This window comes from Rosa chinensis, chromosome 2 (genome assembly GCF_002994745.2).
Source record: "Rosa chinensis cultivar Old Blush chromosome 2, RchiOBHm-V2, whole genome shotgun sequence".
Taxonomy (NCBI): domain Eukaryota; kingdom Viridiplantae; phylum Streptophyta; class Magnoliopsida; order Rosales; family Rosaceae; genus Rosa; species Rosa chinensis.
Window position 1 is genome coordinate 74,182,988 of NC_037089.1, and position 26,706 is coordinate 74,209,693.

A 26,706-nucleotide genomic window follows, 5' to 3' on the forward strand; every position below is an offset into this window, starting at 1 on the left:
CTCTCTTGGGCCTATTTGAATAGGTTTGAGAAGTGGGCTTGGGTCATTGGGCCGCTCCAGCTTGGGCTAGTTGAGTTTGCTGCAGTTGCTTTAGACAAGAAGAGCAAGACCAACCTGTTGCCGAGGTTGTTGGCTCCTGAAGAGGCTAAAGATAGTGCTGGCTCCAACCCTAAGGGGGAGGAGCTAGTATTTTCCTAAATCTCTGCTATTAGACATCTGGTTACAAGCCTTGTAAGGTTAGAGTAATCTCTATGTGTTGTTCTAAGATGTTTCTAGTTGTTATTTGTACCACAATGGCGTGCTGGCAAATTAGACTAGATGAATGATTTTGCCTTAGAATAGTGAGGTTGTTCTTGCTCGTTGTAGGCTTGCTTTCCGGCAAGCGTCCCTTTAGACTCTAATAATGAGTTTAGTATTAGCTTAGATAGGTTCTCCGGTTTCACCGGATTCTTATGTAAGTGCATGTTAGACTCTGGCCTGTTTTCATGGCTTTGATATCTAATAACATCAAATCCTTTAAAAAAAAAAAAAAAACCAAAAATTGATCTCTAGTCTCTCAATAGACGAGACGTAAGTACGTAACATTCTCAAAGCTATAGCTACAATCAGTTCTAAATCAAGAAAAGGACAAGGCCAATGGAGCTTCTCATTCATTTATGAAATAACAGAAAAAAGGAAATTTTTAAGCTAGTTTCATAGATACAAGCTAGCTAGCTCTATCTTGATAAGCTTACACAAAATACATGTGATGCCAGCATTTGGTTGGAGAGCTGTTTAACACATTCTTCCATCTCAATCCCCTCTGTATAAATAGAAACAAGCAGTTGGTCTTAAAATACATTATGAGCAACAAAACAAACAAGCCTATGAGGATGGAGAAGCTCATCAACTTGTTCAGCAAGATGAAAAGAATGTTCAGATCCTCAGTTAGGAGGAACCTTATTGATCATCGAGTTAATGTAGCTTCATCGACTTCCGCTATTTGTTGTGAGGATCTTTTCTTTCCATCAAAAAGCATAAAGATTCATCATAAGGGAAACGATTATGCTAATGATCCATTTATAGCAGCAGCTCTTACTGCAACCCATAATCATTTTGCTCTTAGACCAAACATCTATGTTTGAGAAAAGAGAAAGTAGAGCCTATTGGTGTCTTCAGGTAGCCGGCCTATTTGTTCTTTTTGATTTCATATCATGTTAGAATTAATGTTAATTCTTACATTTTCATCGATCATGGTGCTCATCAATAAAAACATGATTTCGATCTGTTTTGTTATTATTTCTTCTTTGTTCTTCATATTTAACATTCTGAGGCTACCTGGTAGCATTTGAAAATTTACTTTTCTTTCACATTTTTGTCCTTTGTTTTGTAGCTATATATCAATTACTATTAGTGATGAAACAATCCAGCATTGTGACAAGGGCTAGCTAATTATTAGAACTTCATATATTCCCAAGAAATCAAAGTAATACACAATGAGAAAGCTATTATGAAAATATGCATATCTAGCTATTACTACTACTAAAGGAAAAAAAGTCTCTAAAATTGATAAATGCAAGACAGAAGGAAGATCTAGAGACTACAAATTAGGGAGTCAAGACGCTCAATGTTGCCCGAAGAAAGTGAGCAGAGGATCGTAGACTTTTTTATTGGCATTCCCACCCATAATGAAATCCATATGAGCATACTCCTCCACGTATTGTTCCACAAGCTTGTCCTTGTCATGATCACTAAGGTCATTAAGCAAAGCCTTCACATCATTGACGTCCGAAAGTGCATCTCTCCCTCCATAGCCAAAGAAAAGAGGAACGTCTTTCGAAATGCTTGCCATGTTGTACACCGGAGGAGTAAGCTGATTGTAGTGTTGCATGTTAATGGCCGGAAAATTGTAATCAAACATTGTTATTGTTCCTCTCCTGATCACTGTCCAAAACCCATAAACACAAATCAAAAATTGAAATTTTGTAGCAATTAGTAGTACGCAGCTCAGAACCTAGGACATGAAAGACTTACTTTCAGACAAATGTACCATATTTTTTGTGGAAGTGGATTGTGGTATATGCTGAAAGATAAGATTTGAACTTGTTGGAGTTATGCAGCAATTAGGACCTATAGAATGGAACACAAAATAGAAAAATGCAGGTCAATCAACAAAAAATGAAAAGTACAGCAGTGACTTTGGTTATGACTTATGAGAAAAGGCTTAACATTAGGATTACCGGTTACAGCCGCCATAAAATTGGAGCAGTCCACACCCGGTTGTGAGCAGAGAAATGTCACCAAGTTCTGTCCAGCTACCCTGTTGGGATTTGGAGAAAAGATTATGAAAATGTACCAAACTGAATTAGGTAATACATTTCATGCCAACTAATGACCTTCTACTGAAGCAAAATTGGTTAACATTGTTATCATTCTCACCCTTGAGGAGGATATTCGCGGATACCAGAGGCGTAGAGTCCCTGTTGAATGAAACAGATCAGATTCTAGTAAATTCATCAATAAATTTCAGAATACATATTTGACTAATTACAAAATTTGTAAGTTGAGTCAATATAGAGTAGTGTTACATCAGCAGAATGTGATTGAGCAGAAATTTTTCCCAACACTGTGGTGATCTGACCCAGATAAGCAACCGGGCTAAGTAAAGCAGCTGATCTTAGTGTGTTACTCAGCTTTTGTTGTGACAAGGCAGCTAATACTGACAATGTTCCCTATAATTCAAATACATCAAACCTCAGTCATCCTTTTTACATAATTTTTTTTTAAATTAAAAAACTAAATACTTACCAGTGAATGGCCAACATAGTGTACTTTCTGTCCTGTTTGATTGTTCACATAATTAAAGAAAGCAGGAAGATCATAAGCAGCCAATTGATCCCATGTCCATTCCCAATAAGTCTACAGGATCCATAGGTGATAATGTCGATATCATTAGTGAATGATTAGAATGCTGATCATTGCCATTTGTAAAAGCAAAGTATTTACCGGATCATTAGTACTAAGTGATTGGTGTCCACGGCTAGCCTGCGTTCCTCGAGCATTAGCAAGCCATACATCAAACCCCTTGTCGGCTAAGATAAACGCCAAAGCTTGATCTGGAGGATTGATTAGCCATGCGGCAGCATCCTATTACCGCACACAATGTTTCTCAATCGGTCAGTGTGTGACATTTACATGCAACATGTTGTACTGCAAGCTCTCAAATATGTAGTTCAAACATATAATAAGGTACGAACCATCGTAAGTCCATGTTGTAATAAAACAGGCAGCTTCTGAGCAGTCGAATTGTTACTGGAACGTCCAGATGGAATCCTCTGCAATCCAAGGATGTAACCATCTCCTGTCGTTACCTGAAATATTCCATCATAATTTTCATGATAAAACTTAACTTGTAACTAAATGAGTTAACAATATATATCAAACTAATACTCTCTCTTACATGCAACTCATATACAACTCATATACGTGGAGAGATAAAGAAGTAGAGTGAAGGAAACTGATAAAAGTATAATTAATTAAGGATCATTTTGCGACAGTTCATGAATTACTTGATGGTCTTGGCAAGTATAGCCTTGTGTCTCCACCAATGATTTGCAAATACCATTTTGATCAAGACTGTTGATTCCTGCAGCTGCAAAAGCACAAAGTAGAGCCACAAGAAGCAGAGGGTTTGAAGGGTACTTGGCCATTTTCGAGCTAGATCAATTGGTTCTCTCTGATTTGGTGCAACAAGTATCCACAGTTTGTGCTATTTATAGCAAACGAAGGCCATGCATATAGAGATCCATCAGAATATTAACTTACAAAAACCGTCACTTCGGTAATGAATATGAATATGAATATGATATAAATAGAAACTTTGACTTGAGAATATACAGGTCAAACTTTGAAATATTTTGCCCAAATGAAGTAGAGATCAAGTACCCGCAAAAGCCATTCATGTATTGTATATAACTCCTTATTCAAATTTGCTCACCACAAATATAAAACTGTCATGTGTTATAATTATAGTTAATTATGATGTTTTATTAAAAAAATAAATCTTAAGTATTAAATTAATTCTACATGACGTGACAAGTTTTAATTGGGTGGTGATATCAATACAAAAATAAAAATGGTGAGCAAATTTGAATCCGTATAACTCCTCTACGTGAATTACTATGAGTTTTAATGAGTTTCCATTACTATTATGAATTACTATTCATGAACATATTAACTTGTAATTTCAATTAACTCATAAATTGTAATATTTAGATTCAAATTTTTGTAAAGGAAAATGATTTGTGGCCTCAATGAGACCTAAGATTTATGGCCTCAATCTTAGGTGTCATGCCATGTCACCTACACACATCAACTATTTGTCAAATCATGCGATGTAACTTTTGAGAAAAATATAATTTTATCCTTCCAAAATCTAATTACTGTGTTATTTTGGCTTTCTAAAAAATATTTTAGTTTTTTTTTTTTTGCATTTTTTCTTTTCATTATACTCATACTTAGATTTCAATAACAATTTTTTCTCCAATCAAGAATAGAAAAATTTCATGTAATTCAGTCAATGGATTTGCACATACATTCGATCACAATAGATTTGCTTAACACATGTATATGAATTCAACCTTTGTTGGATTCTTGTAAATTTTGAAAATATATATAGAGTGAAAAATACATATTCATACGATTATATATATATTCTTTTGTTCATTTCTTCTCTTTATGTAGCTGGGGTTTAAATGTTATATTTGAGTTTATTATTTTTTTTATTTTTCCCCCATATATTTAGATTGTAGATGATAATTAATGGCTGCTAGTAACATGAAATTTTTTCTTACCTCTTAATTTAGACATATGTATTTTCCAAAATCAATTTATTAATGCTAGTTTTTTGGATGAAATTAATCAATGTTTGGAGAGAAAAGTTAATGCCTATTTCTTGACACCTAATTCAATATATTAATACTATTTGGAAAGAAAAATTATAGGAAAGAATTTAATTAAATTAAGAAAAATATTGGTCAAAGAATTTGTAGACATATCTCTTAAATTAATACATAATTAATAGCTTATCTTTTTTTTTTCGTCACCTAATTATTAAATTCATTATTGTAAGTAATTCACCCCCTAACAGCTAAAAGGAAGTATAAAAGGGTAGAGTTGGTGTTGTAATAGTATGATATGGCAAGATATATTATGTGAAATTAAAAATAAAATTTATATTTGCTTACATGGCATGACACATAGGATTTGAGGCCACAAATCTTAGGCCTCATTGAGACCCTATATCATTGCCCTTTTTGTAAATTAATGGATTGAGCAGTGCAATGGGGAAGAGAGAGATTAGAAAACGTACTTACGTTTAGGGCTGTCAATTTCGACACGACCTGATAACACAACTCGAAACTGGCATGAATTAAAGCGGGTTGAACCCGCACAATTAAAAAGCCGGTAGGCAGCGGGTCAACCCATCATGACCCATTTAATAAACGGGTCGGCCACGGGTCAACCCACCAACACGAAGTGAACCCATATAACCCGATTATGCTATACTTCTTCTTGAAATTTTGGACGTTGGGAGTATTTGATCCTAGGTTTGGATAATTTGAAATATTTTGCTTCATCATTATTGGATTAAATTATTTATGAATTATATATAATTATTTATATTCTTCGTCTTATGAAATTTTTAGTGAATTTAATCAATTTATGCATGTTTTTAGTTAAATGGGTCGCCGTGTTAACCCTTAAATGGGTCATTTTGTCCAACACGACACGGCCTATTTATTAAATGGGTTAAGCGGGTTGGAAACGGGTAATCCGTTTAATAAATAGGTTGAGTTTGGGTTTAAATTTTTGACACGATTAATAAATGGGTTGGGTTCGGCTTTGTCTCTTGTGACCCGACACGAACCCAACCCGACACGACCCATTGACAACCCTACTTACATTTTTAAGTGATAAATCAAAGTAGAAAATCATTATTAGAGTGAAACATCTTTTCCTAGTCTTGTATATTCTATTGGGTGGTTCTAGTTAGACCTCCAAATTTGATTTGGACCTCTAACTTTTTTCAATTATTAATAGACTTTATTAAGTCATATAAAAAGACAAATAAGGACAAACAGAGAAAAATGGAGAGACAAAAAAAATACTATTCTTACCTCCCTAAATAAGTAAATATAATTTTTTTTATTTATTCTGGAATTTCCTTCTATTGCCATGTAGTTTTGTAATTTACCTAAAATAATTACGTAAAATAATAATTTGTATACATAGCCCATCATTTAATACAAAAATAAATTCAAAACAATCTGATTTGGAATTTCCTTAAACTAAATTCATTGAATATATATATTTTTTTAATCAATCGTTAAATGATTGTCATTATAATTATCAGGCCAGAATGACCATCACATACCCCTCCGCTACCATTGACAGATAGACAAGAGGTTGTGGGGGTACCACATGGTACATAGGGACTAGACCATTCATTATACATCTAGTGCTCACTTATGAAAACAAGCCTATTACTGCGATAACCTAGGACGTAGTAATACTCTGTAATAGACCGAGTAAAACTATACTCATTAGTGCTCGAAAGAAAACCTAACAAGCATAGTCCCAAGTGTTTGGACTTAGGGCTATAGATTGTTAGTAGTATTGCTTTCAATTCATTGAATATTATGATATAGTAATTACTTGATCTTCCAACCCAAAACCCTTGAAATCCTTCTTTTAGCAAATTCAAAAGGATTCCAACAACATATAAAGATCGAGAACCTCTGATTAATTTTGGTGGAGGAGAGACATAATCATAAGATAGCAATATTATGTGATTTTGATTCATTCTTCTTCTCATGGTTGAAGATAGAGATAAAAAGTAGAGTGACAGATTGTTGTATCTCATGTTCAAGGGTGTTTTGGTAAAAATAAAAATAAGGAGGTCTACTTAACTTTTCAAGTATTCTAAAAGGTAAATTAGATGTGCACTAAGTATGAGAAGTCCAAATAGCAAATTTAGAGGTCCGACTAGAACCACCTTATTCTATTTATCAATTCAATTTTCTATAATCAAATGAAACAAAAATTAGTTCAACGTGCCGTCCACATCAAGTTTTGAACATCATCTTCATAGAATTTCGTGTGTTATACCTTCAATGGTGCCGTAGCCAAAAATCTCACTTAGGAAGGTCAAATTGGTATTAACTAACAAATTAAACTCATTTTTAGTCATCCTCTAGGAATAACACAATCTTTTACCAAAAATAAAAATAAATAACATTTTCTTCAAAACATACAAGTATAAGAAAATTAAAGTTTAATATATTTTTTTGTACTAAATGCATAAATTGAAAGACCATTAAATTATGTTGAATAATTTTGGGATTTGAGATGAACAATAAATATAGGAAAAAAAATATTTGCTACTTCTTTTATAAAAAATAATAATAATACATGTTACTTCGATTTAGCATACCAACAAAGAACCATAAATATGCGCATATGGCAAGGGTACAACGCCATTATGGGCATATATCGATCAATAAGGTAAGGGGACCTTGAAAAGATTTGTATCAATTAGATTTAGCTAGTGTATTAATAGTTTACGCTTCATTCCATTAAGGTTCAAGGATAATTAAAACTAATTTTCAACCCAAAAAAAAAAGGATAATGTTTTAGGGAACCGATATTTGAGAGAGAATTGTTTGTGTTCTCATTGATAATAGGGGCCTCTTTATATATAGGATTACAATGCATAGAATTTGAATTGTACAAGGAAAGGTAATCATACAATGAATGGATATCTCTAAGATATTCTCCGAGATTTTCTCTAATTAAAACCCTATTACCACTACACTAAGCCAAAATGTGCTTCAGATGACACACTTCAGACGACATAAGAATTGTTTTCTGTCGTCTGAGTTTTTCAGATGACATAATTTTTTTTTGTGTTGTCCGAATATAGACTAAAACCATACTCGTTCAATTTGAAAAAAATGGTCAGCATTCAGACAATACATTTCTGTTGTTGTAAAAGATGATGATTTCCTATCTCAAATGTGGAGGGATATCTAAAATTTGATTAGGTACTTTTCCCTCTCAAATAGCCGAACTCTAGTTGACTAGAAAATGTGGTGACATTTATACAACATTTAAATGTCGTCTGAGTGTAGAACTTGTTTTAAAATTTTCGAAGTTATTTTGACTTGTGCTTTTTTACATAGATCCCTTGCAATTAAATCATTTTCTATTCTTCTCACTCCAACACCAGCCCGCGCGCTCTCTTTTGCTCACTCAGCTCGACCTAGAACCAGCGAAACTGGAAAACTCGAACACTAGACTCTCTCCTTCTCACTCAGCTCTCTCAGATCTCTCAGATCTCGATTCTCACTCTCTCCTCTCTCCTTCATCTTCTCACTCTCTCAATTCTTCTTGGTCTCTCCTTCTTCTTATTAGTCTCTACTTCATCTTTCGCGACCGGATTAGTGGACCTCCCCAGCAACAAGCAGAGCTGTTTTTAATTCGGATATTGGTAAGCAATTAGGGTTTCAATCGTTTTTTAGTTTAGGGTTTCGACTGGGTTTAATCCTAGATCGATTTAGGGTTTTATCTGCAAATTTTAGGTTTGCTTATTATCCAAAATTTCGATTTTAGTTGATTTTGATTAGGTTTTTCTTCTATTTGGGGATGGGGTGATTGAAATGGATATAGCTATATATATTGGGGTTTTGTCTTGGGGGTTTCTCTTCGATTTAGTGCTGTGGTTTTCCTTCGATTGATATGGATTTATGTGTTGGGGTTTTATTTTCCATGTTGTTTGACAAGAACTCTTCCTTCTTTCAATTAAAACTCATTTGGGTTTTGGGGTTTTGAGTTTGGATAATAGTTCTTCTGTTTTGTAACATGTTTCTTCTATTTTGTTGGCCTTGATAGGGAAACATGGTGCTACAAAAGGATTTGTTGGGAAGGATATAGTGATTGTGGCTTGAGTAATTGACTGAAATGAGAAATTTGTTTACTCTTTTGCAATCTATGTCTTTTGATAATGTTTATACCTTCCCTGTGCTTAATATTGCCTTGAAAATCATGTTAAACAGGGCCTACCGAACTGCCATTTACAAAGCAAAGTGAGGCGGTTTTAAGGATACTTTAGCTGATGATTTGCTGGCACCTGTTTTGAAGGTAAGATAAACGTACAGTTGAAATTTCATAGGAAAGAATGTCGAGTCTCGGGATTTGTATGTTTCATCTTAGGTCTATAGGGCCAATTTATCTGTGATGTACTTGTTATGTAGGCAGTTATAGAGAGAACAAATTTGAACCCAAGTGAAGTAGGGGATATAGTGGTTGGCACAGTTCTCGCACCTAGCTCACTTAGAGCAATTGAGTGCAGGATGGCAGCATTTTATGTTGGTTTTCCTGGTAAGTCTTTAATTGTACATGGTATTTAAAGGGGCACCTTATATTCAGTTTTATCTATAGTCAGAAGTTTATAGTCCATCTGCTTTATCCAGATATAGTTCCCATCAGAACCGTCAACATGCAATGTTGATCTAGCCTTCAGGCAGTTGCTGATGTAGCTGCATTCATAATGTAACAACCGAGAAAAAAAAGAAAAGAAAAAAAAAGATTAAAAAGGGTTTTGTTTAAGGGCTTTTTGGTATTTGGCCACTAGGTAGGAGGGTTTGTTGTTGTCGTGCTTTTCCTATTTCACCGTTGGGTTTTGATAGATATGGATCGGAGGATGAAGTTAGAGAATTGGGGAAAAGAAGAGGAATTTTAAGTTTGGATGCCCACGGTAAATTCATGCTCTAATTCCCTTAGTAAGGCTTCATTATGTATTTTTAGATGCGTTTGATTAATTCTAGGTTTGGATTTATGGAATTCCCATCATATTAAGGTCTTTCAAAGAAATCCAAATTTGGATATTTCAGTGATGAATTCTGGGAGATGACACTAAGTATTCATGGAATTCATATAATTGTCTTAGGCTGAGAAGGTTGGTAGGGATTCAAGGGGGATGCTTGCCCTACATTACCTGTAAGTGATCTTTACCTTAAATGGTGTTTGTTTTTCTATTGCAAAACTTAGTTTACAGAATAGCTTCCTGATAGCTATATATATATATATATATATATATATATATATATATATGAATGAAGCCATTGCAATATTTTGGTCTCACAGTGAGAGATATGGATTCCAATAAATGGTATGATTACTAGAAGTGTCGATTTCTTGAGTCTTTGGTGAAAAGCTAACAGGGATCAAGCATGCCGTTTCCTTTTCATGATGAAATTTATGATTGTAATTACTATCATCTTGTTAAAGAAGCAGCAATCTGCACAAATATATGCACAGAGGTTTTGCCATCCCATTATATGAATGCCCTACACTAAACTAAATTGTTATCACACATGTATAATCATATATATATATATATATATACATACATCTGTCTTTTCTTTTATATATATATATATATATATATATATATATATAACACTGCCGTTTCTTAACTTGCGGTTTAGAGAGTTGAGTATGTATTGTTAAGATTTGCATTTATTTATGTATACTGCACATACTAGACTAGGCAATTAGCAAACAAGAGTAGACCTGGCTTAATTTTTCTTTTCAAGGTCCTGAGAAATAAAAGGACGTCTGAAGCCTATGGTAGTGCGGAGTTGGAAGAGTTGTGTGAAAGAGTTAAGATTTGGGATTCTCATTGGGCCTCTATATTTGGGGAGTATGAAGATTACACTCTTTCATCTCTTATTCTAAATTGGCAAGCATGTTTACTGTCAGTTGAGCATCTTGTTCTGTTCCTCAAACTATCTTTCTTTTCATATATGGACTTCTTGTCCGCTTCTTTGTATTATGGTATTTGTTTTGTCAATAAAAAACTGTTTCCTTTCAAATAAAAGAAAAAAAAGGGTCCAGAGAAAATGTAGAAACAAAAATAAAATGTATGAGACTAAAATGTCAAATATTCATTGCTGCATGTGCCTGTGTATGTGTGCGCGCGCGGGTAAGATTGCTATCTGGAAGGCTGGTAATATGCCTATCCAGTATCGCAGGTAGGTAGCCAAAGCAACAGTTCCTTCATTAGCTCATAGCTTAGCCTAGCTTTCACTGCAAATAGTTTTAATTTTACTTTACTGTTTCATATTCAGTTATTCGCATCAGGACAGTCATCAGGTGTGATGTTGTAGTTGTATTCATCTCGTTTTCAATCACGTTGTAGATGCACATTAAATGACTAAGACAGAAGGATTGACTGACAATGTACTTTGATAAAGGTCCACTTTGTTGATCATACCAAAGTGGTTTCTTTCTATTCTTTTAGCTTGCACTCATGACCTAGTTACATTACAAGTGTTTTTAGAGTTAGGTGCAGTTATACTACGACCAAACTTAGTTTTATATTGTTGCATGTGCTGCAACAGTTTCTGTAGTTCTGCGGGAACATGGCATTGTTATTATGGCATTCCTTGAAGTGCTTGAAAATTTATGTTGCATAGATATGTTGGAGAAACAAAACAGTGTTTGACAAGTGAGAAGATAGGAGAATAAAAAAAATATATATCTCCTTTTCAATTAGAGTGCTATTTGCTTATTTTGGAGGACATTGAGATGATTTGTCTTGCACAGATTTTATTTTGCAGTTTTGTTTTGAAGGCAGAAAAATAATAGTTGAGTTCTTGTTCAACGTGTGTACTTGTTAGTGTTTTACTTTCATCCATCTTCCTGGACTTGGTGAAATCAATGGTTGAAAATTATAGAGATCCCTAGTCAAAACGGGTTTCCATACTATCTTATTCCATTTATCTTAAGCATTCCCTCTTAAACTACTTTTGACTTGGCTAATAAGATATAATCGTGAGTAGTAGTTGAGTAGGAAAAGTGTGACATATTTACTAACAGACTTCTTGGTACTAGGCAATATAAGTTTTCTGAAAGCTTCCTACCTCCTATGAAATTCAGACTCGTTACTTAGAGAATGAGTACACAGAAATGAAAAGTTATGTGGATACTCACAAAGAAACCTGGAAAATATATGGATGCACTATCATGTGTGATGGATGGACTGGCCTAACCAAAATGTCTATTCTAAATTTCACAGTGTATTCAAAAGGTTCAACTGTGTTTTTGAAGTTTGTAGATGCTTCACATGTGAAAAAAAATGCTCAGTACATAGAACTATTGTTAGATGAGATTATCCAAGATGTTGGACCAGAAAATGTTGTCCAGATTGTCACTGACAATGCATCAACATTTAAAAAGGCCGGAAGGGAACTACAGAAAAAATATCCACTGTTCTGGATCCCGTGTACTGCCTACTGCATCGATTTGATATTTGAAGATGACAGGACCCGACCCAGGAATCACCCCAATTACCTGGATACGAGCCTGCGGGACCCACGTTAAGCGAAATCCTACCGAAAATTCAGCAGAACCTCCCCTAAATATGGGCTACCCAAAAATTTCACAAACCTGGATATGATTTCAACTATAACTTCTACTCAACCTACTATATCAAATTTACAATCCATGCACATATATTACATCCGGAAAGTTCAAATCCCAACATAACCTCCGTAAGCAACCACAATCCGAACAACATCATCCATCAAATTCAAAAGAAAAGGCTTATCAGAGCAACACTAAAACTAAGCCGATATCATACAAGGTAGGTTAAGTAATAACCTACAGACAAAAACGGAAGCGCTGATTTCCAAAGTCCTTGAGCCTGGATGCAATCTCGGCTAATCTGAAATCTGGGCATTTGAAAACGAAGGGCCCAGGGGAAAACATATAAAATCCATTAGAGTGAGTGGACAAAAACGAAACGAGAATCAAAACAATTTATGGTATGCTTCCCCATTTCTCTTTTTAACAAAACCATCATATAGCGAGACTTCATGAAAATTTTCAACTCAATCTTTTTCCAAGAAACTCATTTGATTACTAGGAAGGACTGCTTCCTAGGCATCTCATGCCATCGGGGAGGGACTGCCACCCGATGACGCATCGGAAGGGACTGCCAACCGGATAGGAGGCGGTGATTAGTTGGGACTGCCAACTAGCCACAGGTAGTAGACGAGACTGCCGACTAACTACCTCAAGTCATCTGGAAGGGACTGCCAACCAGATGACGCTTCGGATGGGACTGCCAACCGAGCTGTAATCTGGACGGGACTGCCGACCAGACTATTACCTAGAAGGGACTGCCAACTAGGTAAGACACGCATGCGCCAAAACTGGCCTCCTTGTCAACTGTTACCTTTTTAATCCTTTTCTTTCCACAAAATCACATTTCAAAACTTAATATCATGCTGCATGCATTATTTAAATAAAATAAAAGTCCACTCACTAGTGAGTCCCGCAGCTAACCCTGCTGCCTGCCTGTGTCCTCCTCGCTCGAGGGCTCAGTACGTCCTGTCACAATAGAATAGGATATAATTACCCATATAATGAAATACTCTAAAAAACAACCCATTCCCCTCGGAAAAAGCATCCATTAATCACAAATTGTCATAAAACTCCCTCACTTAAACTTAGGATTAAATTCTATAATTCTTTACAATCTCAAAGCCCTCTAATTCAAACTACTCAACCGATTTTAATTTGATTTCTCAATCGCTCAAAGACTTCACTTAATCTATCCCTTCACAAGAACCGTTCGATAACTTAATCAATTTAATCTCACTTCCTTTATCACAAATTACCACCAATTATAACATAAATCCTTTCCAAAAAAATTCCCACATTCATTCTTAATTTTTCTTCTTTGCAAAATCACAATTTCAACTTCAACAATAGCCCTTCACCATGAGTTTTCACCCAACAGTACAAGCATGACAAATCCATCAACCATGTTCAACATCACAAACCAAAGAAAACTCAATATCCAACCAACCTCAAGTTTAACACAAACTCAAAAATTAAATTCAATTCCAACCAACCTATTTAATCCAAAATCAACTCCATAATACACACAACCATTTCTAAACCTACAACAGTCGACAATTTCCTACAAAAACAACCCTCACAAGCAGTTAACTAGCTTAAAAACAATTCAACAATCTTCAATCCTGCAACAATAGCTGAAACTAGGCAGAAAGGGTCGAAAATTCAACCCAAAGCGGAAAATAAAACCCGACCGCCACTGTTCATCAACCCTAACACCTCCTCCGGCCAAAACAAGCTACAAGGAGGTTGATAAAGTGTTCCATCCTTCCCAGCGACCCAAAAGCACAAGGATTTCCTGCCGGAGACCGCCGGAAATCGAAAACCAAAATATTGAAATTCGGTGTTTACTGTTTATCACCACACTTCAACATCAATCTCACTTCCACAAGCTGAAATGAGGTTGAAAACGTATCTAGCACTTCACAGGGAACCAAAATCATGAAGATTTCCGGCAGAAACAGCCGGAAATCAAAAACCCAGTCGAAAATTTCCCAAACCCCCGATCGGTAATCCGCCAGAAATCAATCCACACAAGCTTACCCAATGAAAAATTCTTACTTGAGGTGAAGGAGAAGGAAGAAAGGAAGCTTGCCGACCGGTGAGACGACCTGGGGTTGCTTGATGGCGCCGGATTTGCCGGATTGGTTTTCCCGGTCACTGTGCGCGCGAAGAAGGGGAGGAGGAAAATAGATCGGCCTTCCCGATCCTTGTTTCTGTTTTTAACTCACTCTCACTTCCCAAAAAGGGAAACCCCCCCTTAACAAAAACTTCCAAAAGCAGTAATTTCCTAATTTCTCCTTCTTTTTTTTTTTTTTTTTTTTTTTTTAACAAAAGTATCGTAACACTTAAATCACCACTTTCCAGTAAAAACTCCGACATAACCGACGAATTAAAAGTCAACTCCTCGGTCAAACCCGATAAAACGTACTTTATAAGAAATATTAAGGTACGGGACCTTACAGAAGATATCGGGAAGCAAGAGACTGTTTCCACTGTCGTCAAATGGGCTCAAAGTGTAACTAACTACATCTACAATCATGGTTGGGTACTGGCTGAAACGAGGAGCATCAAGAAGGGAGATTTGATTCGACAGGGTAAAACTCGATTTGCGACAAATCACATTGCCATCGACAGTATTTTGAAGAAGAAATCTAATTTGAGAAAATTGTTTACAAGTAGCACATGGAATGAGAATGCAGCGAGCAAGACCAGAGATGGCAAAAGGATAGAAAAAAGAGTCCTCGATGGGACATTTTGGGATGGCATGGAAGCAGTCCATAAAATTTATAAGCCATTGTATGAGATTCTTCGAATTGTTGACACAAAAATTCATCCAACCATGCCCATATTATATGATATGTTTGAAAGAGTGAAACAACAAATATCACAGATGAGAGGAAAGAAATGGGTGCTTAAAATCATCAATGATCGATGGGATAACACATTAAGTCAACCATTGCATGCAGCAGATATTATTTCTCTATCTCGAAATACGTTTGTATCTTGATAATTACTTAGTTAGATCTATATTATATAAGTTTTGGTTTCTTGTTTGTAGCACATTTCTTAAACCCAAATTTTCATTATCGACATGATGTTGGTTATAGCCCACGTTTCACAAACTCTCTGGCAACAGTTGTTGAACAATTTAACATAAATGGAGAAATTGCAGATACATTTGTGGATGAGGTAACTTCTTATTGATGACAACCTTAAAAAAATTTGGATTCGAAATGACTAATTTTCAAATGGTTAATGCAGATTGTATGCTTTAGAGATGCAAAAGAATCATTTGGGTCAACCATAGCAAGAAAAACAAGAGAAACCAGAAATACAGGTTTGTGGTATATCCGTATATGTATACATTAAAACACACACACACACACATATAATTTCTTTAATAGAAAATGTTGATCTATTATAGTAGTAACTCATTGTAGTAGCTTTACATCTGATTGGTGGACACAATGTGGGTATTCTGCACCAAACATGCAGAAAATTGCACTGCGTATTTTGGCACAAACGGCTTCTTCTTCTGCGTGTGAGAGAAATTGGAGTACATTTGCTATTATTCATACCAAGCAAAGGAACCGTTTGGCATATCAGAAAGTGGAAAAGCTTGTATACTGCTACTACAATATGAAGCTGCGGCTGCGAGATAAACAGGCAAAGAATAATGTGGTCAATGAAAACAACTATATAGATCTACTTCATGTTGCAAGCGAGCTGCTTGATAATGGCATTGATCCACTTCATGATTGGATTATGCTTGCACACCTCGATGATGAAGCTGGAAGACCTCTTCCACAAGTAGTAGAAACTGCAACTAATGCTGGAATCAACGTAGAGAGAGTCTTATCTGAAGAAGTTGTTAAAAACCCAAAAGATAATTCAGATAGTGATGATGCGTGGGGTAGTACAGCAACTCCAGATAGTTCTGATGATGGTGGAGAGGGTGGAAGCGAAACAGGTGGTGGAGGTGAAAGATATGAATATGGACAATCTTCTGTGGATGGAGGATTCCAATTTACCTGTGAAGGTAATTTTGATCATGTCACCCAAGATGAAGACCACGGAGTGTGAACAGCTGGTCATGGTGCTCAAGAGAAGACCCGATATGGGAGGAGGACTAGAGGTGCAACCGATGATCAAAGTACCTCATCTGATGTTTCTTCAATTGCCTTGAGTTTTGACTCTATCAGTTTAGGCACAGAGCGCAGTGGGATCTCAAATGAATCTCATTAAGGCAACAATCAATTTGGTTATGATGCTTATGGATATAATCAATATGGATAAGTATAAGATCAATCATCTAGTTGGGTTCATCCTTATTATCCCCTTATAGGGGAAACAGTCGGCAGCTCTAAAGAGATCTATAACTATATATCATGTTCATCACTACAATTCGAACTATATGGGTCATATGTCTTGGTCTGATTATTGCATTTTAGTAGACCAACGAGCGGCTTTTCAACCGCCTAGAGTCTCTTTTTGGATGTAGATGAAGTTTACATTCATATGTATTTATATGTAGTTCTAAATTTCTAATAAATTGACTTTTTTCAAAAACGATATTTTCATAAACTGTATCCCCGATATATCCGATATCTCCCTATTTCAAAGTACCGATAGCTAGATATGAAAATACCGATATTTAAAACCTTGCTTATGGTTGAAGATAGAGATAAAAAGTAGAGTGACAGATTGTTGTATCTGATGTTCAAGGGTGTTTTGGTAAAAATAAGGAGGTCTACTTAACTTTTCAAGTATTCTAAAAAGTAAATTAGAGGTGTACTAAATATGAGAAGTCCAAATAACAAATTTAGAGGTCCAACTAGAACCACCCTATTCTATTATCAATTCAATTTTCTATAATCAAATGAAACAAAAATTAGTTCAACGTGCCGTCCACATCAAGTTTTGAACATCATCTTCATAGAATTTCGTGAGTTATACCTTCAGTGGTGCCATAGCCAAAAATCTCACTTAGGAAGGTCAAATTGGTATTAACTAAAAAATTAAACTCATTTTTAGTCATCCTCTAGGAATAACACAATCTTTTACCAAAAATAAAAATAAAAAACATTTTCTTCAAAACATATAAGTATAAGAAAATTAAAGTTTAATATATTTTTTTGTACTAAATGCAGAAATTGAAAGACCCTTAAATTATGTTGAATAATTTTGGGATTTGAGATGAACAATAAATATAGGAAAAAAAATATTTGGTACTTCTTTTAAAAATAATAATAATAATACATGTTACTTCGATTTAGCATACCAACAAAGAACCATAAATATGCGCATATGGCATGGGTACAATGCCATTATGGGCATATATCGATCAATAAGGTAAGAGGACCTTGAAAAGATTTGTATCAATTAGATTTAGCTAGTGTATTAATAGTTTACACTTCATTCCATTAAGGTTCAAGGATAATTAAAACTGATTTTCAACCCAAAAAATAAAGGATAATGTTTTAGGGAACCGATATTTGAGGGAGAATTAATGTGTGTTCTCATTGATAATAGGGGCATCTTTATATATAGGTTTACAATGCATAGAATTTGAATTGTACAAGGAAAGGTAATCAGACGACACACTTCAGACGACATAAGAATTGTTTTCTGTCGTCTGAGTTTTTCAGACGACATAATTTTTGTTGCTGTTGTCCGAATATAGACTAAAACCATACTCGTTCAATTTGAAAAAATGGTCAGCATTCAGACAACACATTTCTGTTGTTGTAAAAGATGATGATTTCCTATCTCAAATGTGGAGGGATATCCAAAATTTGATCAGGTACTTTTCCCTCTCAAATAGCCGAACACTAGTTGACTAGAAAATGTTGTGACATTTAGACAACATTTAAATGTCGTCTGAGTGTAGAGCTTGTTTTAAAATTTTTGAAGTTATTTTGACTTGTGCTTTTTTACATAGATCCCCTGCAATTAAATCATTTTCTGTCCTTCTCACTCCAACACCAGCCCGCGCGCTCTCTCTTGCTTACTCAGCTCAACCTAGAACCAGTGAAACTGGAAAACTAGAACACCAGCCTCTCTCCTTCTCACTCAGCGCTCTCAGATCTCTCAGATCTCGATTCACACTCTCACCTCTCTCCTTCATCTTCTCACTCTCTCAATTCTTCTTGGTCTCTGCTTCTTCTTCTTAGTCTCTACTTCATCTTTCGCGACCAGATTAGTGGACCTCCCCAGCAACAAGTAGAGCTGTTTTTAATTCGGATATTGGTAAGCAATTAGGGTTTCAATCGTTTTTTAGTTTAGGGTTTCGACTGGGTTTAATCCTAGATCGATTTAGGGTTTTATCTACAAATTTTAGGTTTGCTTATTATCCAAAATTTCGATTTTAGTTGATTTCGATTAGGTTTTTCTTCTATTTGGGGATGGGATGATTGAAATGGATATAGCTATATATATTGGGGTTTTGTCTTGGGGGTTTCTCTTCGATTTAGTGTTGTGGTTTTCCTTCGATTGAAATGGATTTATGTGTTGGGGTTTTATTTTCCATGTCGTTTGACAAGAACTCTGTCTTCTTTCAATTAAAACTCATTTGGGTTTTGGGGTTTTGAGTTTGGATAATAGTTCTTCTGTTTTGTAACATGTTTCTTCTATTTTGTTGGCCTTCATAGGGAAACTTGGTACTGCAAAAGGATTTGCTGGGAAGGATATAGTGATTGTGGCGTGAGTAATTGACTAAAATGAGAAATTTGTTTACTCTTTTGCAATCTATGTCTTTTGATAATGTTTATACCTTCCCTGTGCTTAATATTGCCTTGAAAATCATGTTAAACAGGGCCTACCGAACTGCCATTTACAAAGAAAAGCGAGGCGGTTTTAAGGATACTTTAGCTGATGATTTGCTGGCACCTGTTTTGAAGGTAAGATAAACATACAGTTGAATTTTCATAGGAAAGAATGTCGAGTCTCGGGATTTGTATGTTTCATCTTAGGTCTATAGGGCCAATTTATCTGTGATGTACTTGTTATGTAGGCAGTTATAGAGAGAACAAATTTGAACCCAAGTGAAGTAGGGGATATAGTGGTTGGCACAGTTCTCGCTTCTAGCTCACTTAGAGCAATTGAGCGCAGGATGGCAGCATTTTATGTTGGTTTTCCTGGTAAGTCTTTAATTTTACATGGTATTTAAAGGGGCACCTTATATTCAGTTTTATCTATAGTCAGAAGTTTATAGTCCATCTGTTTTATCCAGATATAGTTCCAATCAGAACCGTCAACATGCAATGCTGATCTAGCCTTCAGGCGTTGCTGATGTAGCTGCATTCATATGTAACAACCAAGAAAAAAAAATATTAAAAAGGGTTTTGTTTAAGGGCTTTTTGGTTTTTGGCCACTAGGTCGGAGGGTTTGTTGTTGTCGTGCTTTTCATATTTCACCGTTGGGTTTTGATAGATATGGAGGATGAAGTTAGAGAATTGGGGGAAAGAAGAGGAACTTCAAGTTTGGATGCCCAAGGTAAATTCGTGCTCTAATTCCCTTAGTAAGGCTTCATTATGTATTTTTAGATGCGTTTGATTAATTCTAGGTTTGGATTTTTGGAATTCCCATAACTTTAAGGTCTTTCAACGAAATCCAAATTTGGATATTTTAGTGATGAATTCTGGGAGATGACACTAAGTATTCAAATAATTGTCTTAGGCTGAGTAAGGGGATTAAATTACCATCCTCATACCCGACTTCATTCCTCATCCCCGTCCCCGTCTCCATGGGGAATTAGGTCCCCATACCCGCCCCAATCCCCGTTAACAATTATTACTAATTTATTATATAAAAATTCTTACAAATAATTATTGATTGTAAAATATGAACTTAAAATCAAACATCAATATAAGATAAATTCTTTATTTTAATCAAACAAAAACAAATATAAGTCTCGCTTAAAAAAAGAACAATAAAAGTCTGCATTCGACACAAAAATTCCACAATCAACTACTTGTATAACTTAACAACTCTAACAAGGTGAATTGAATAATATCAAAAATATATTGACAGGATTTAAATACTGACAAAAAGATGAAGTTTACATAGATATTTATTTATAAATAATATCAAAAATATAATATATATATATATATATATATATATATTTTAGATAATTCTTATTGGGTGGGTATGGGGATGGGGATCAAAATATCATCCCCGCCCCGTACCCGATTTCAGAATTCAAATACTGGGGATCCCCATCCCCATTACCTGATTTCCCCCAAATTGCTCCCCATTAGGGTCGAATACCCGATGGGGATTATTGCCATCCCTACTGAGAAGGTTGGTAGGGATTCAAGGGGGATGCTTGGCCTACATTACCTGTAAGTGATCTTTACCTTAACTGGTGTTTGTTTTTCTATTGCTAAACTTGGTTTACAGAATAGCTTCTTGATAGCTATATATATATATATATATATGAATGAAACCATTGTAATATTTTGGTCTCACAGTGAGAGATATGGATTCCAGTAAATGGCATGATTACTGGAAGTGTTGATTTCTTGAGTCTTTGGTGAAAAGCTTAACATGGATCAAGCATGCCGTTTCCTTTTCCTGATGCAATTTATGATTGTAATTACTATCATCTTGTTAAAGAAGCACCAACAGAGGTTTTGCCATCCCATTTTATGAATGCACTGCACTAAACTAAATTGTTATCACACATGTATAATCATATATATATACATCTACCTTTTCTTATATATATATATATATATAACACTGCCGTTTCTTAACTTACGGTTTAGAGAGTTGAGTATGTATTGTCAAGATTTGCATTTATTTGTGTATACTGCACATACTAGACTAGGCAATTAGCAAACAAGAGTAGACCTGGCTTAATTTTTCTTTTCAAGGTCCAGAGAAATAAAAGGACGTCTAAAGCCTATGGTAGTGCGGAGTTGGAAGTGTTGTGTGAAAGAGTTAAGATTTGGGATTCTCTTTGGGCCTCTATATTTGGGGAGTATGAAGATTACACTCTTTCATCTCTTATTCTAAATTGGCAAGCATGTTTACTGTCAGTTAAGCATCTTGTTCTATTCCTCAAACTATCTTTCTTTTCTTATATGGACTTTTTGTCCGCTTCTTTGTATTATGGTATTTGTTTTGTCAATAAAAAGTTGTTTCCTTTCAAATAAAAGAAAAAAAAGGGTCCAGAGAAAATGTAGAAACAAAAATAAAATGTATGAGACTAAAATGTCTAATATTCATTGCTGCATGTGCCTGTGTATGTGTGCGCGCGCGGGTAAGATTGCTATCTAGAAGGCTGGTAATATGCCTATCCAATATCGCAGGTAGGTAGCCAAAACAACAGTTCCTTCATCAGCTCATAGCTTAGCTTAGCTTTCACTGCTAATGGTTTTAATTTTACTTTACTGTTTCATATTCAGTTATTCGCATCAGGACAGTCATCCGGTGTGATGTAGTAGTTGTAGTCATCTCGTTTTCAATCATGTTGTAGATGCACATGAAATGATTAAGACTGAAGGATTGACTAACAATGTACTTTGATAAAGGTCCACTTTGTTGATCATACCAAAGTGGTTTCTTTCTATTGTTTTAGCTTGCACTTATGACCTAGTTACATTACAAGTGTTTTTAGAGTTAGGTGTCGTTATACTACGACCAAACTTAGTTTCATATTGTTGCATGAGCTGCAACAGTTTCTGTAGTTCTGCGGGAACATGGCATTGTTATTATGGTATTCCTTGAAGTGCTTGAAGATTTATGTTGAATAGATATGTTAGAGAAACAAAACATTGTTTGACAAGTGAGGAGATAGGAGAATTAAAAAAAGGAAAATTCTTCCAAACAGTGTGTGAACTTTTCCAAACTATTAATTTTCATACCTATACTTTGAAAAATGTCATAATGGTACCTGAAGTTTTGGCCCACACCCAATTTTCGTACCTAGCAACAGTAAAGTCATCAACGGCGTTAAATTTTGAGGGGTAAATCTGGAACTTCAGTATTCATCCTCCTATCTCTCTGCAACTTCACGCTTTGTTCTCTCTTTTGGACCAAATTCTCCACACCACCCTCGCATTTAGACCAAATTCTTATCCTACAGTCTCCCCATCCTCAAAATCTCAGCTATGAATTCTCTCAACCCACCTTGTATCATTAAAAACTGCTAATGCTTATCCAAATATCCTGTTATGAGAATAACAATTGATCCCACGTGATCAAATCCCTGATGGGCATTTGATTAAACAACAAATCTGCAGACTCCACATTACCAAGTCTCACATAGCCGTCGATCATAGTATTCCAAGTAGTTGTACACCTTTCTATAATCTCGCCAAACAATGTCCTCGCCGAAATCATATTCCCTACACGACTACAAGAGTATGAGAAGAAACCATTGTAGTCCACGCAAAACCATCTCTCTCAGGCATTTGATCGAAGACATTCTGGGCTTCACCAATTCGTCCCAGCTTCTAGTCCTGCAGTCTGAACAAACAATGGTGAACTAAACCCATTGAAATGGACGGAAATCCCAAATCAGATCAACAAAGAAAAGTGAATTTATGATGCCCATTTCACAAAGTAGGGTTCTTGGACTACTTGGATTTTCTGCCTGGAATTGAAGGGCTTGAGGGAGATGAAGGCGTGCCTATGGATTTGAATGTTGCTTCGGCATCGGAGGAGGAGTCGTCAGCGGCGACGGCGGCGATTCTGGCGACAGAGTTGAAGCTGGGCTAGTCGAGGCCAGCGCTCCAGCCGACCAGAAAATAGGAGATTATTCTTGTTGAGGCTGTCTCTCTAGCCACCCTAGATCGGAGATCTTTCTCATCGAGGCCGATGCTCAAAAACTTGCAACCTTGTCGGTGAACTGAAGAAGAAGGCACGATTTGCCAACTCCTGCAAAAACAAATTAGAATCTAAATCGAAATACTAGAAAGGGTTGAATCAAATTCGGGGGCGCAGAGACACCTCCGTGGGTGGGCGCATCTGGAGAGGGTTGTGGCCGGGTTTGGGTTCACTGGTGGCTCGAGGCACGAAGTAGAGAGAGAGAGAGAGAGAGCTTTGTCCTTGGTTCGATGCAGCAACAATTCGAAGAAGAAGAAGAAGAAAGAAAGACATGGCAATTGCAAATCGCGAGTTAGGGTGCACAGTTCGAGCCATAGCCATCTCTTTTTTTTTTTTTGGTCGAGAATACCTGAAGTTTCAGATTTACCCCTCAAAATTTAATGCCGTTGACGACTTTACTGTTACTAGGTACGAAAATTGGGTCGGGGCCAAAACTTCAGGTACCATTATGACATTTTTCAAAGTATATATAGGTATGAAAATTTATAGTCTGGAAAAGTTTAGACACTGTTTGGACGAATTTCCCTAAAAAAAAATATCTCTTTTTCAATTAGAGCGCTATTTGCTTATTGTGGAGGACGTTGAGATGATTTGTCTTGCACATATTTTATTTTGCAGTTTTGTTTTGAAGGCAAAAAAAGAATAGTTGAGTTCTTGTTCAATGTGTGTACTTGTTAGTGTTTTACTTTCATCCATCTTCCTGGACTTGGTGAAATCAATAGTTGAAAATTATATAGATCCCTAGTCAAAACGGGTTTCCATACTATCTTATTCCATTTATCTTAAGCATTCCCTCTTAAACCACTTTTGACTTGGCTAATAAGATATAATCGTGAGTAGTAGTTGAGTAGGAAAAGTGTGACATATTTACTAACAAACTTCTTGGTACTTGGCAATATAAGTTTTCTGAGATTAAACTTGCTTTTGGCTAACATTCTAAGAACTTAGGTATGTGAGAAGAATGGTAAGACTAATGTTCGTTACTTGCTGCATATTAGAGTATGCACCCTATCGTGAACCAGTCAAAAAAGTCTCCAGAACAGTCCCAAAGTCCCTAATACATAAGTATCCTGGAATTCAAGCAAGCTGTTCTTATTCAATCATGTTAGATATATATTGTATCTTAGTTATTTAATATAATTCTATAAATCCCTAAGTCTGTGAACCCTTCAACTATGAATCCCATAATTCAAGCAACCAGCTCTTGAATTCATGGACTTTGAAATTTGAAATGCCTTTGCAAAAAGTTAGTATCATGATACATTAAAGAGTCAACATGTCTTTGGCTTACCTTTGTTTCCCTGAATATTTTAATGTTTCTTAGGAGCACACAAAAATTGTAAAAGGATAAAAGTGTTTCTGATATTCATTGATGTGCATGTGTGTACGCGAGCCATGTGTAAAAGAGACTGAGAGGGAGAAAGCGAGCAATGCATTGCATATATTTTGAATCTCTGAACAATCATCCCATGTTTACATTTCGGCTAGGTCTGCCAGGGACTAAGGAAGTTGGCCTGAGAGTAGTGGTAAGGAATGAACAGGGCTATTTTGTACTTTGCAGCCATATTCTATCTTTATGTGAAAGGAGCCTCCTCACCGTTGCAAGTGGAAGCAATATCTCTAAGGGAGGCGGTAGGCAATTTAGCGCAGCAAGCATGATTGGTGCATGGTGGAGGTTGAGACTAAATGTGCAGCACTGGTATCCACACTGCGTCGGCAAGCTGAGGACTTATCTCCTATTGGTTGGTTAGCGGAATAATGTTGTACTTATTTGAATGTAACTCCTTCAATTTACTATCGACTGTTATTGAGAAGCTTTTTTTCTGTTTTTTTTTTAATCAAGGGAGGTCAGCCATTTATTAAAGGAAGAAAAGATTACACAGTACAAAGGTCAACTGCAATTGCAGCTTGTAAAAATTCTGGAGTTGAAAACTAAAAAACATTATGTCTAATAGAACAAGCATGGTTAGCCAACAAATGTGCTACCCCATTACCTTTCCTACCCATATGAGTCACCTGGATAACACTCTGAGCCTCCAAGAGAGCCACAACGTCATCATATATTCTGCCTATCCCTAATAAATTGATAGAGTCATGTAAAGAAAGTTGACGCTGAACCTCTAAAGCATCAGTCTCTAAAATAATAGGTCCAAAACCATGCACCTCCGCAAACTCTAAAGCAACCTTGCATGCCAAAATTTCAGCATGTTCTGGGGAATTCAACCCTCTCAAGGGCCAGGCGCCACCACCCAGCATTATTCCATTCTCATTTCTAAAAACAAATCCCAAGCCACCCTTCTTAGAAGTGTGATGGAATGCCCCATCAACATTGACTTTCACCACCCCCACAGGAGGAGCTTTCCACACTGCTTCACGTTTAACCTTAGGTTGGTAGCGTTTCAAATTGTGAACCCTAAATTCCTGCAGCCTAGAGACAATCCCCAAACTCACATCCCTGGCCTCACACCTCTTTTGATTCCAAAGCCGATAATTTCTTTCCTTCCAAATTCCCCATAACGAGAATAAAAGTTCTCTAAAATGTATTAGCGATAATTCATTCGCATACTAACTCAACCAACGAATGACATCACCAAGCATATTATTCGGATCGTAGCATACCTGTTGTAGCATAGCATTTGTGTGAAGCACCCTCCTAGTATAAGGGCAATCCCGACAAAGGTGGATCGTCGTTTCAGTATGAGACTCACATAAAACACAAATATTCGAATCCAAAACTACTCGCTTTGAAGCCAAGCTACCTAGCGAAGGAAGGATATCCAGACAAGCTCTCCAAACATGAATTTTTGCTTTATTCGGAATAACCACCTTCCAAAGCTTTTTCCAAAAGCCTGAGCCGACAGGAAGTTGCAACGGAGAATAGCTTGCAGACTTCATAAACGCATATCGATATGTCGTCTTCACTGAGAACTTTCCATCCTTTGAAAGCTTCCAACAAAGCCTATCAATGACTACTCTCCTACTCAATGGAATTGCAGCAATTGCCGTGGCTTCCTCCCCTGTGAAAATTTCTTGTAACAAAGGAAAATCACACTGCCACCAAATGAGTCTGATCATTGCCCCATCCTTGTTGAAGTGCGATTTGAGCAACATCATTTCAGGAAAACTAGCAGGGGATTTAGGTTTCAAGAAATATGTCATGGCAACGAAAAATGCAATGCCATCATTTAAAAGAACTGGTCAGCCCCTACAACCGACAACATGCTACATCAAATTGGACAGAAAATTTCTAACACATGTACACAACTTTTACGCTGGCATACCACAAAATTTGAGAAGCAAAAGGTAGAGCTGCGTGTAATTCGCGAGAAGCTAGAGGATATTATGAAGCAACCCTTCTCTTTAAACCAATATGAAGAGCAACGTTTGTTGCATGTTAAG

The 26,706-nt window shown here is 36.1% G+C and overlaps 3 protein-coding genes across 3 annotated transcripts; 1 reads left to right on the forward strand and 2 right to left on the reverse strand.

Annotated features, from left to right (window-relative positions):
- Positions 1–1,603: 1,603 nt before the first annotated feature.
- LOC112184977 (triacylglycerol lipase 2) lies at positions 1,604–3,689 on the reverse strand. Its single transcript, XM_024323195.1, has 9 exons — positions 3,549–3,689; positions 3,237–3,350; positions 2,986–3,126; positions 2,788–2,898; positions 2,568–2,711; positions 2,419–2,459; positions 2,220–2,299; positions 2,014–2,109; positions 1,604–1,923 (listed from the first exon to the last, which is right to left on the reverse strand). Exons 1-9 carry the CDS (start codon positions 3,687–3,689, stop codon positions 1,604–1,606), a joined length of 1,188 nt encoding a protein of 395 aa, XP_024178963.1.
- Positions 3,690–7,500: 3,811 nt separating this feature from the next.
- On the forward strand, positions 7,501–19,945 carry LOC121051333. The gene is made up of 8 exons (XM_040513582.1): positions 7,501–7,545; positions 9,294–9,420; positions 15,530–15,660; positions 15,733–15,808; positions 19,122–19,173; positions 19,286–19,370; positions 19,484–19,610; positions 19,703–19,945. Exons 1-8 carry the CDS (start codon positions 7,501–7,503, stop codon positions 19,738–19,740), a joined length of 681 nt encoding a protein of 226 aa, XP_040369516.1. The 3' UTR covers positions 19,741–19,945.
- Positions 19,946–23,302: 3,357 nt separating this feature from the next.
- On the reverse strand, positions 23,303–26,466 carry LOC112184978. Its single transcript, XM_024323196.1, has 3 exons — positions 25,927–26,466; positions 25,302–25,806; positions 23,303–23,358 (listed from the first exon to the last, which is right to left on the reverse strand). The coding sequence occupies exons 1-3, from the start codon at positions 26,464–26,466 to the stop codon at positions 23,303–23,305; spliced, it is 1,101 nt and encodes a 366-aa protein (XP_024178964.1).
- Positions 26,467–26,706: the final 240 nt, after the last annotated feature.

Excerpts from the sequence above, each read along its gene's own strand:
- LOC121051333 (XM_040513582.1), top strand. The coding sequence starts at position 7,501 with ATGGCAAGGGTACAACGCCATTATGGGCATATATCGATCAATAAG. Across the intron at positions 7,546-9,293 it reads GGCATATATCGATCAATAAG|GCAGTTATAGAGAGAACAAA; the intron begins GTAAGGGGACCT and ends CTTGTTATGTAG. Across the intron at positions 19,371-19,483 it reads TGCTGGCACCTGTTTTGAAG|GCAGTTATAGAGAGAACAAA; the intron begins GTAAGATAAACA and ends CTTGTTATGTAG.
- LOC112184977 (XM_024323195.1), bottom strand. The coding sequence starts at position 3,689 with ATGGCCAAGTACCCTTCAAACCCTCTGCTTCTTGTGGCTCTACTTTGT. Across the intron at positions 3,351-3,548 it reads ATACTTGCCAAGACCATCAA|GTAACGACAGGAGATGGTTA; the intron begins GTAATTCATGAA and ends GGAATATTTCAG. Across the intron at positions 2,460-2,567 it reads CTCAATCACATTCTGCTGAT|GGACTCTACGCCTCTGGTAT; the intron begins GTAACACTACTC and ends TTCATTCAACAG.
- LOC112184978 (XM_024323196.1), bottom strand. The coding sequence starts at position 26,466 with ATGACATATTTCTTGAAACCTAAATCCCCTGCTAGTTTTCCTGAAATG. Across the intron at positions 25,807-25,926 it reads CAAATGCTATGCTACAACAG|GAAAGAAATTATCGGCTTTG; the intron begins GTATGCTACGAT and ends GGAATTTGGAAG. Across the intron at positions 23,359-25,301 it reads GACTCATATGGGTAGGAAAG|GAGTTGGCAAATCGTGCCTT; the intron begins GTAATGGGGTAG and ends TTGTTTTTGCAG.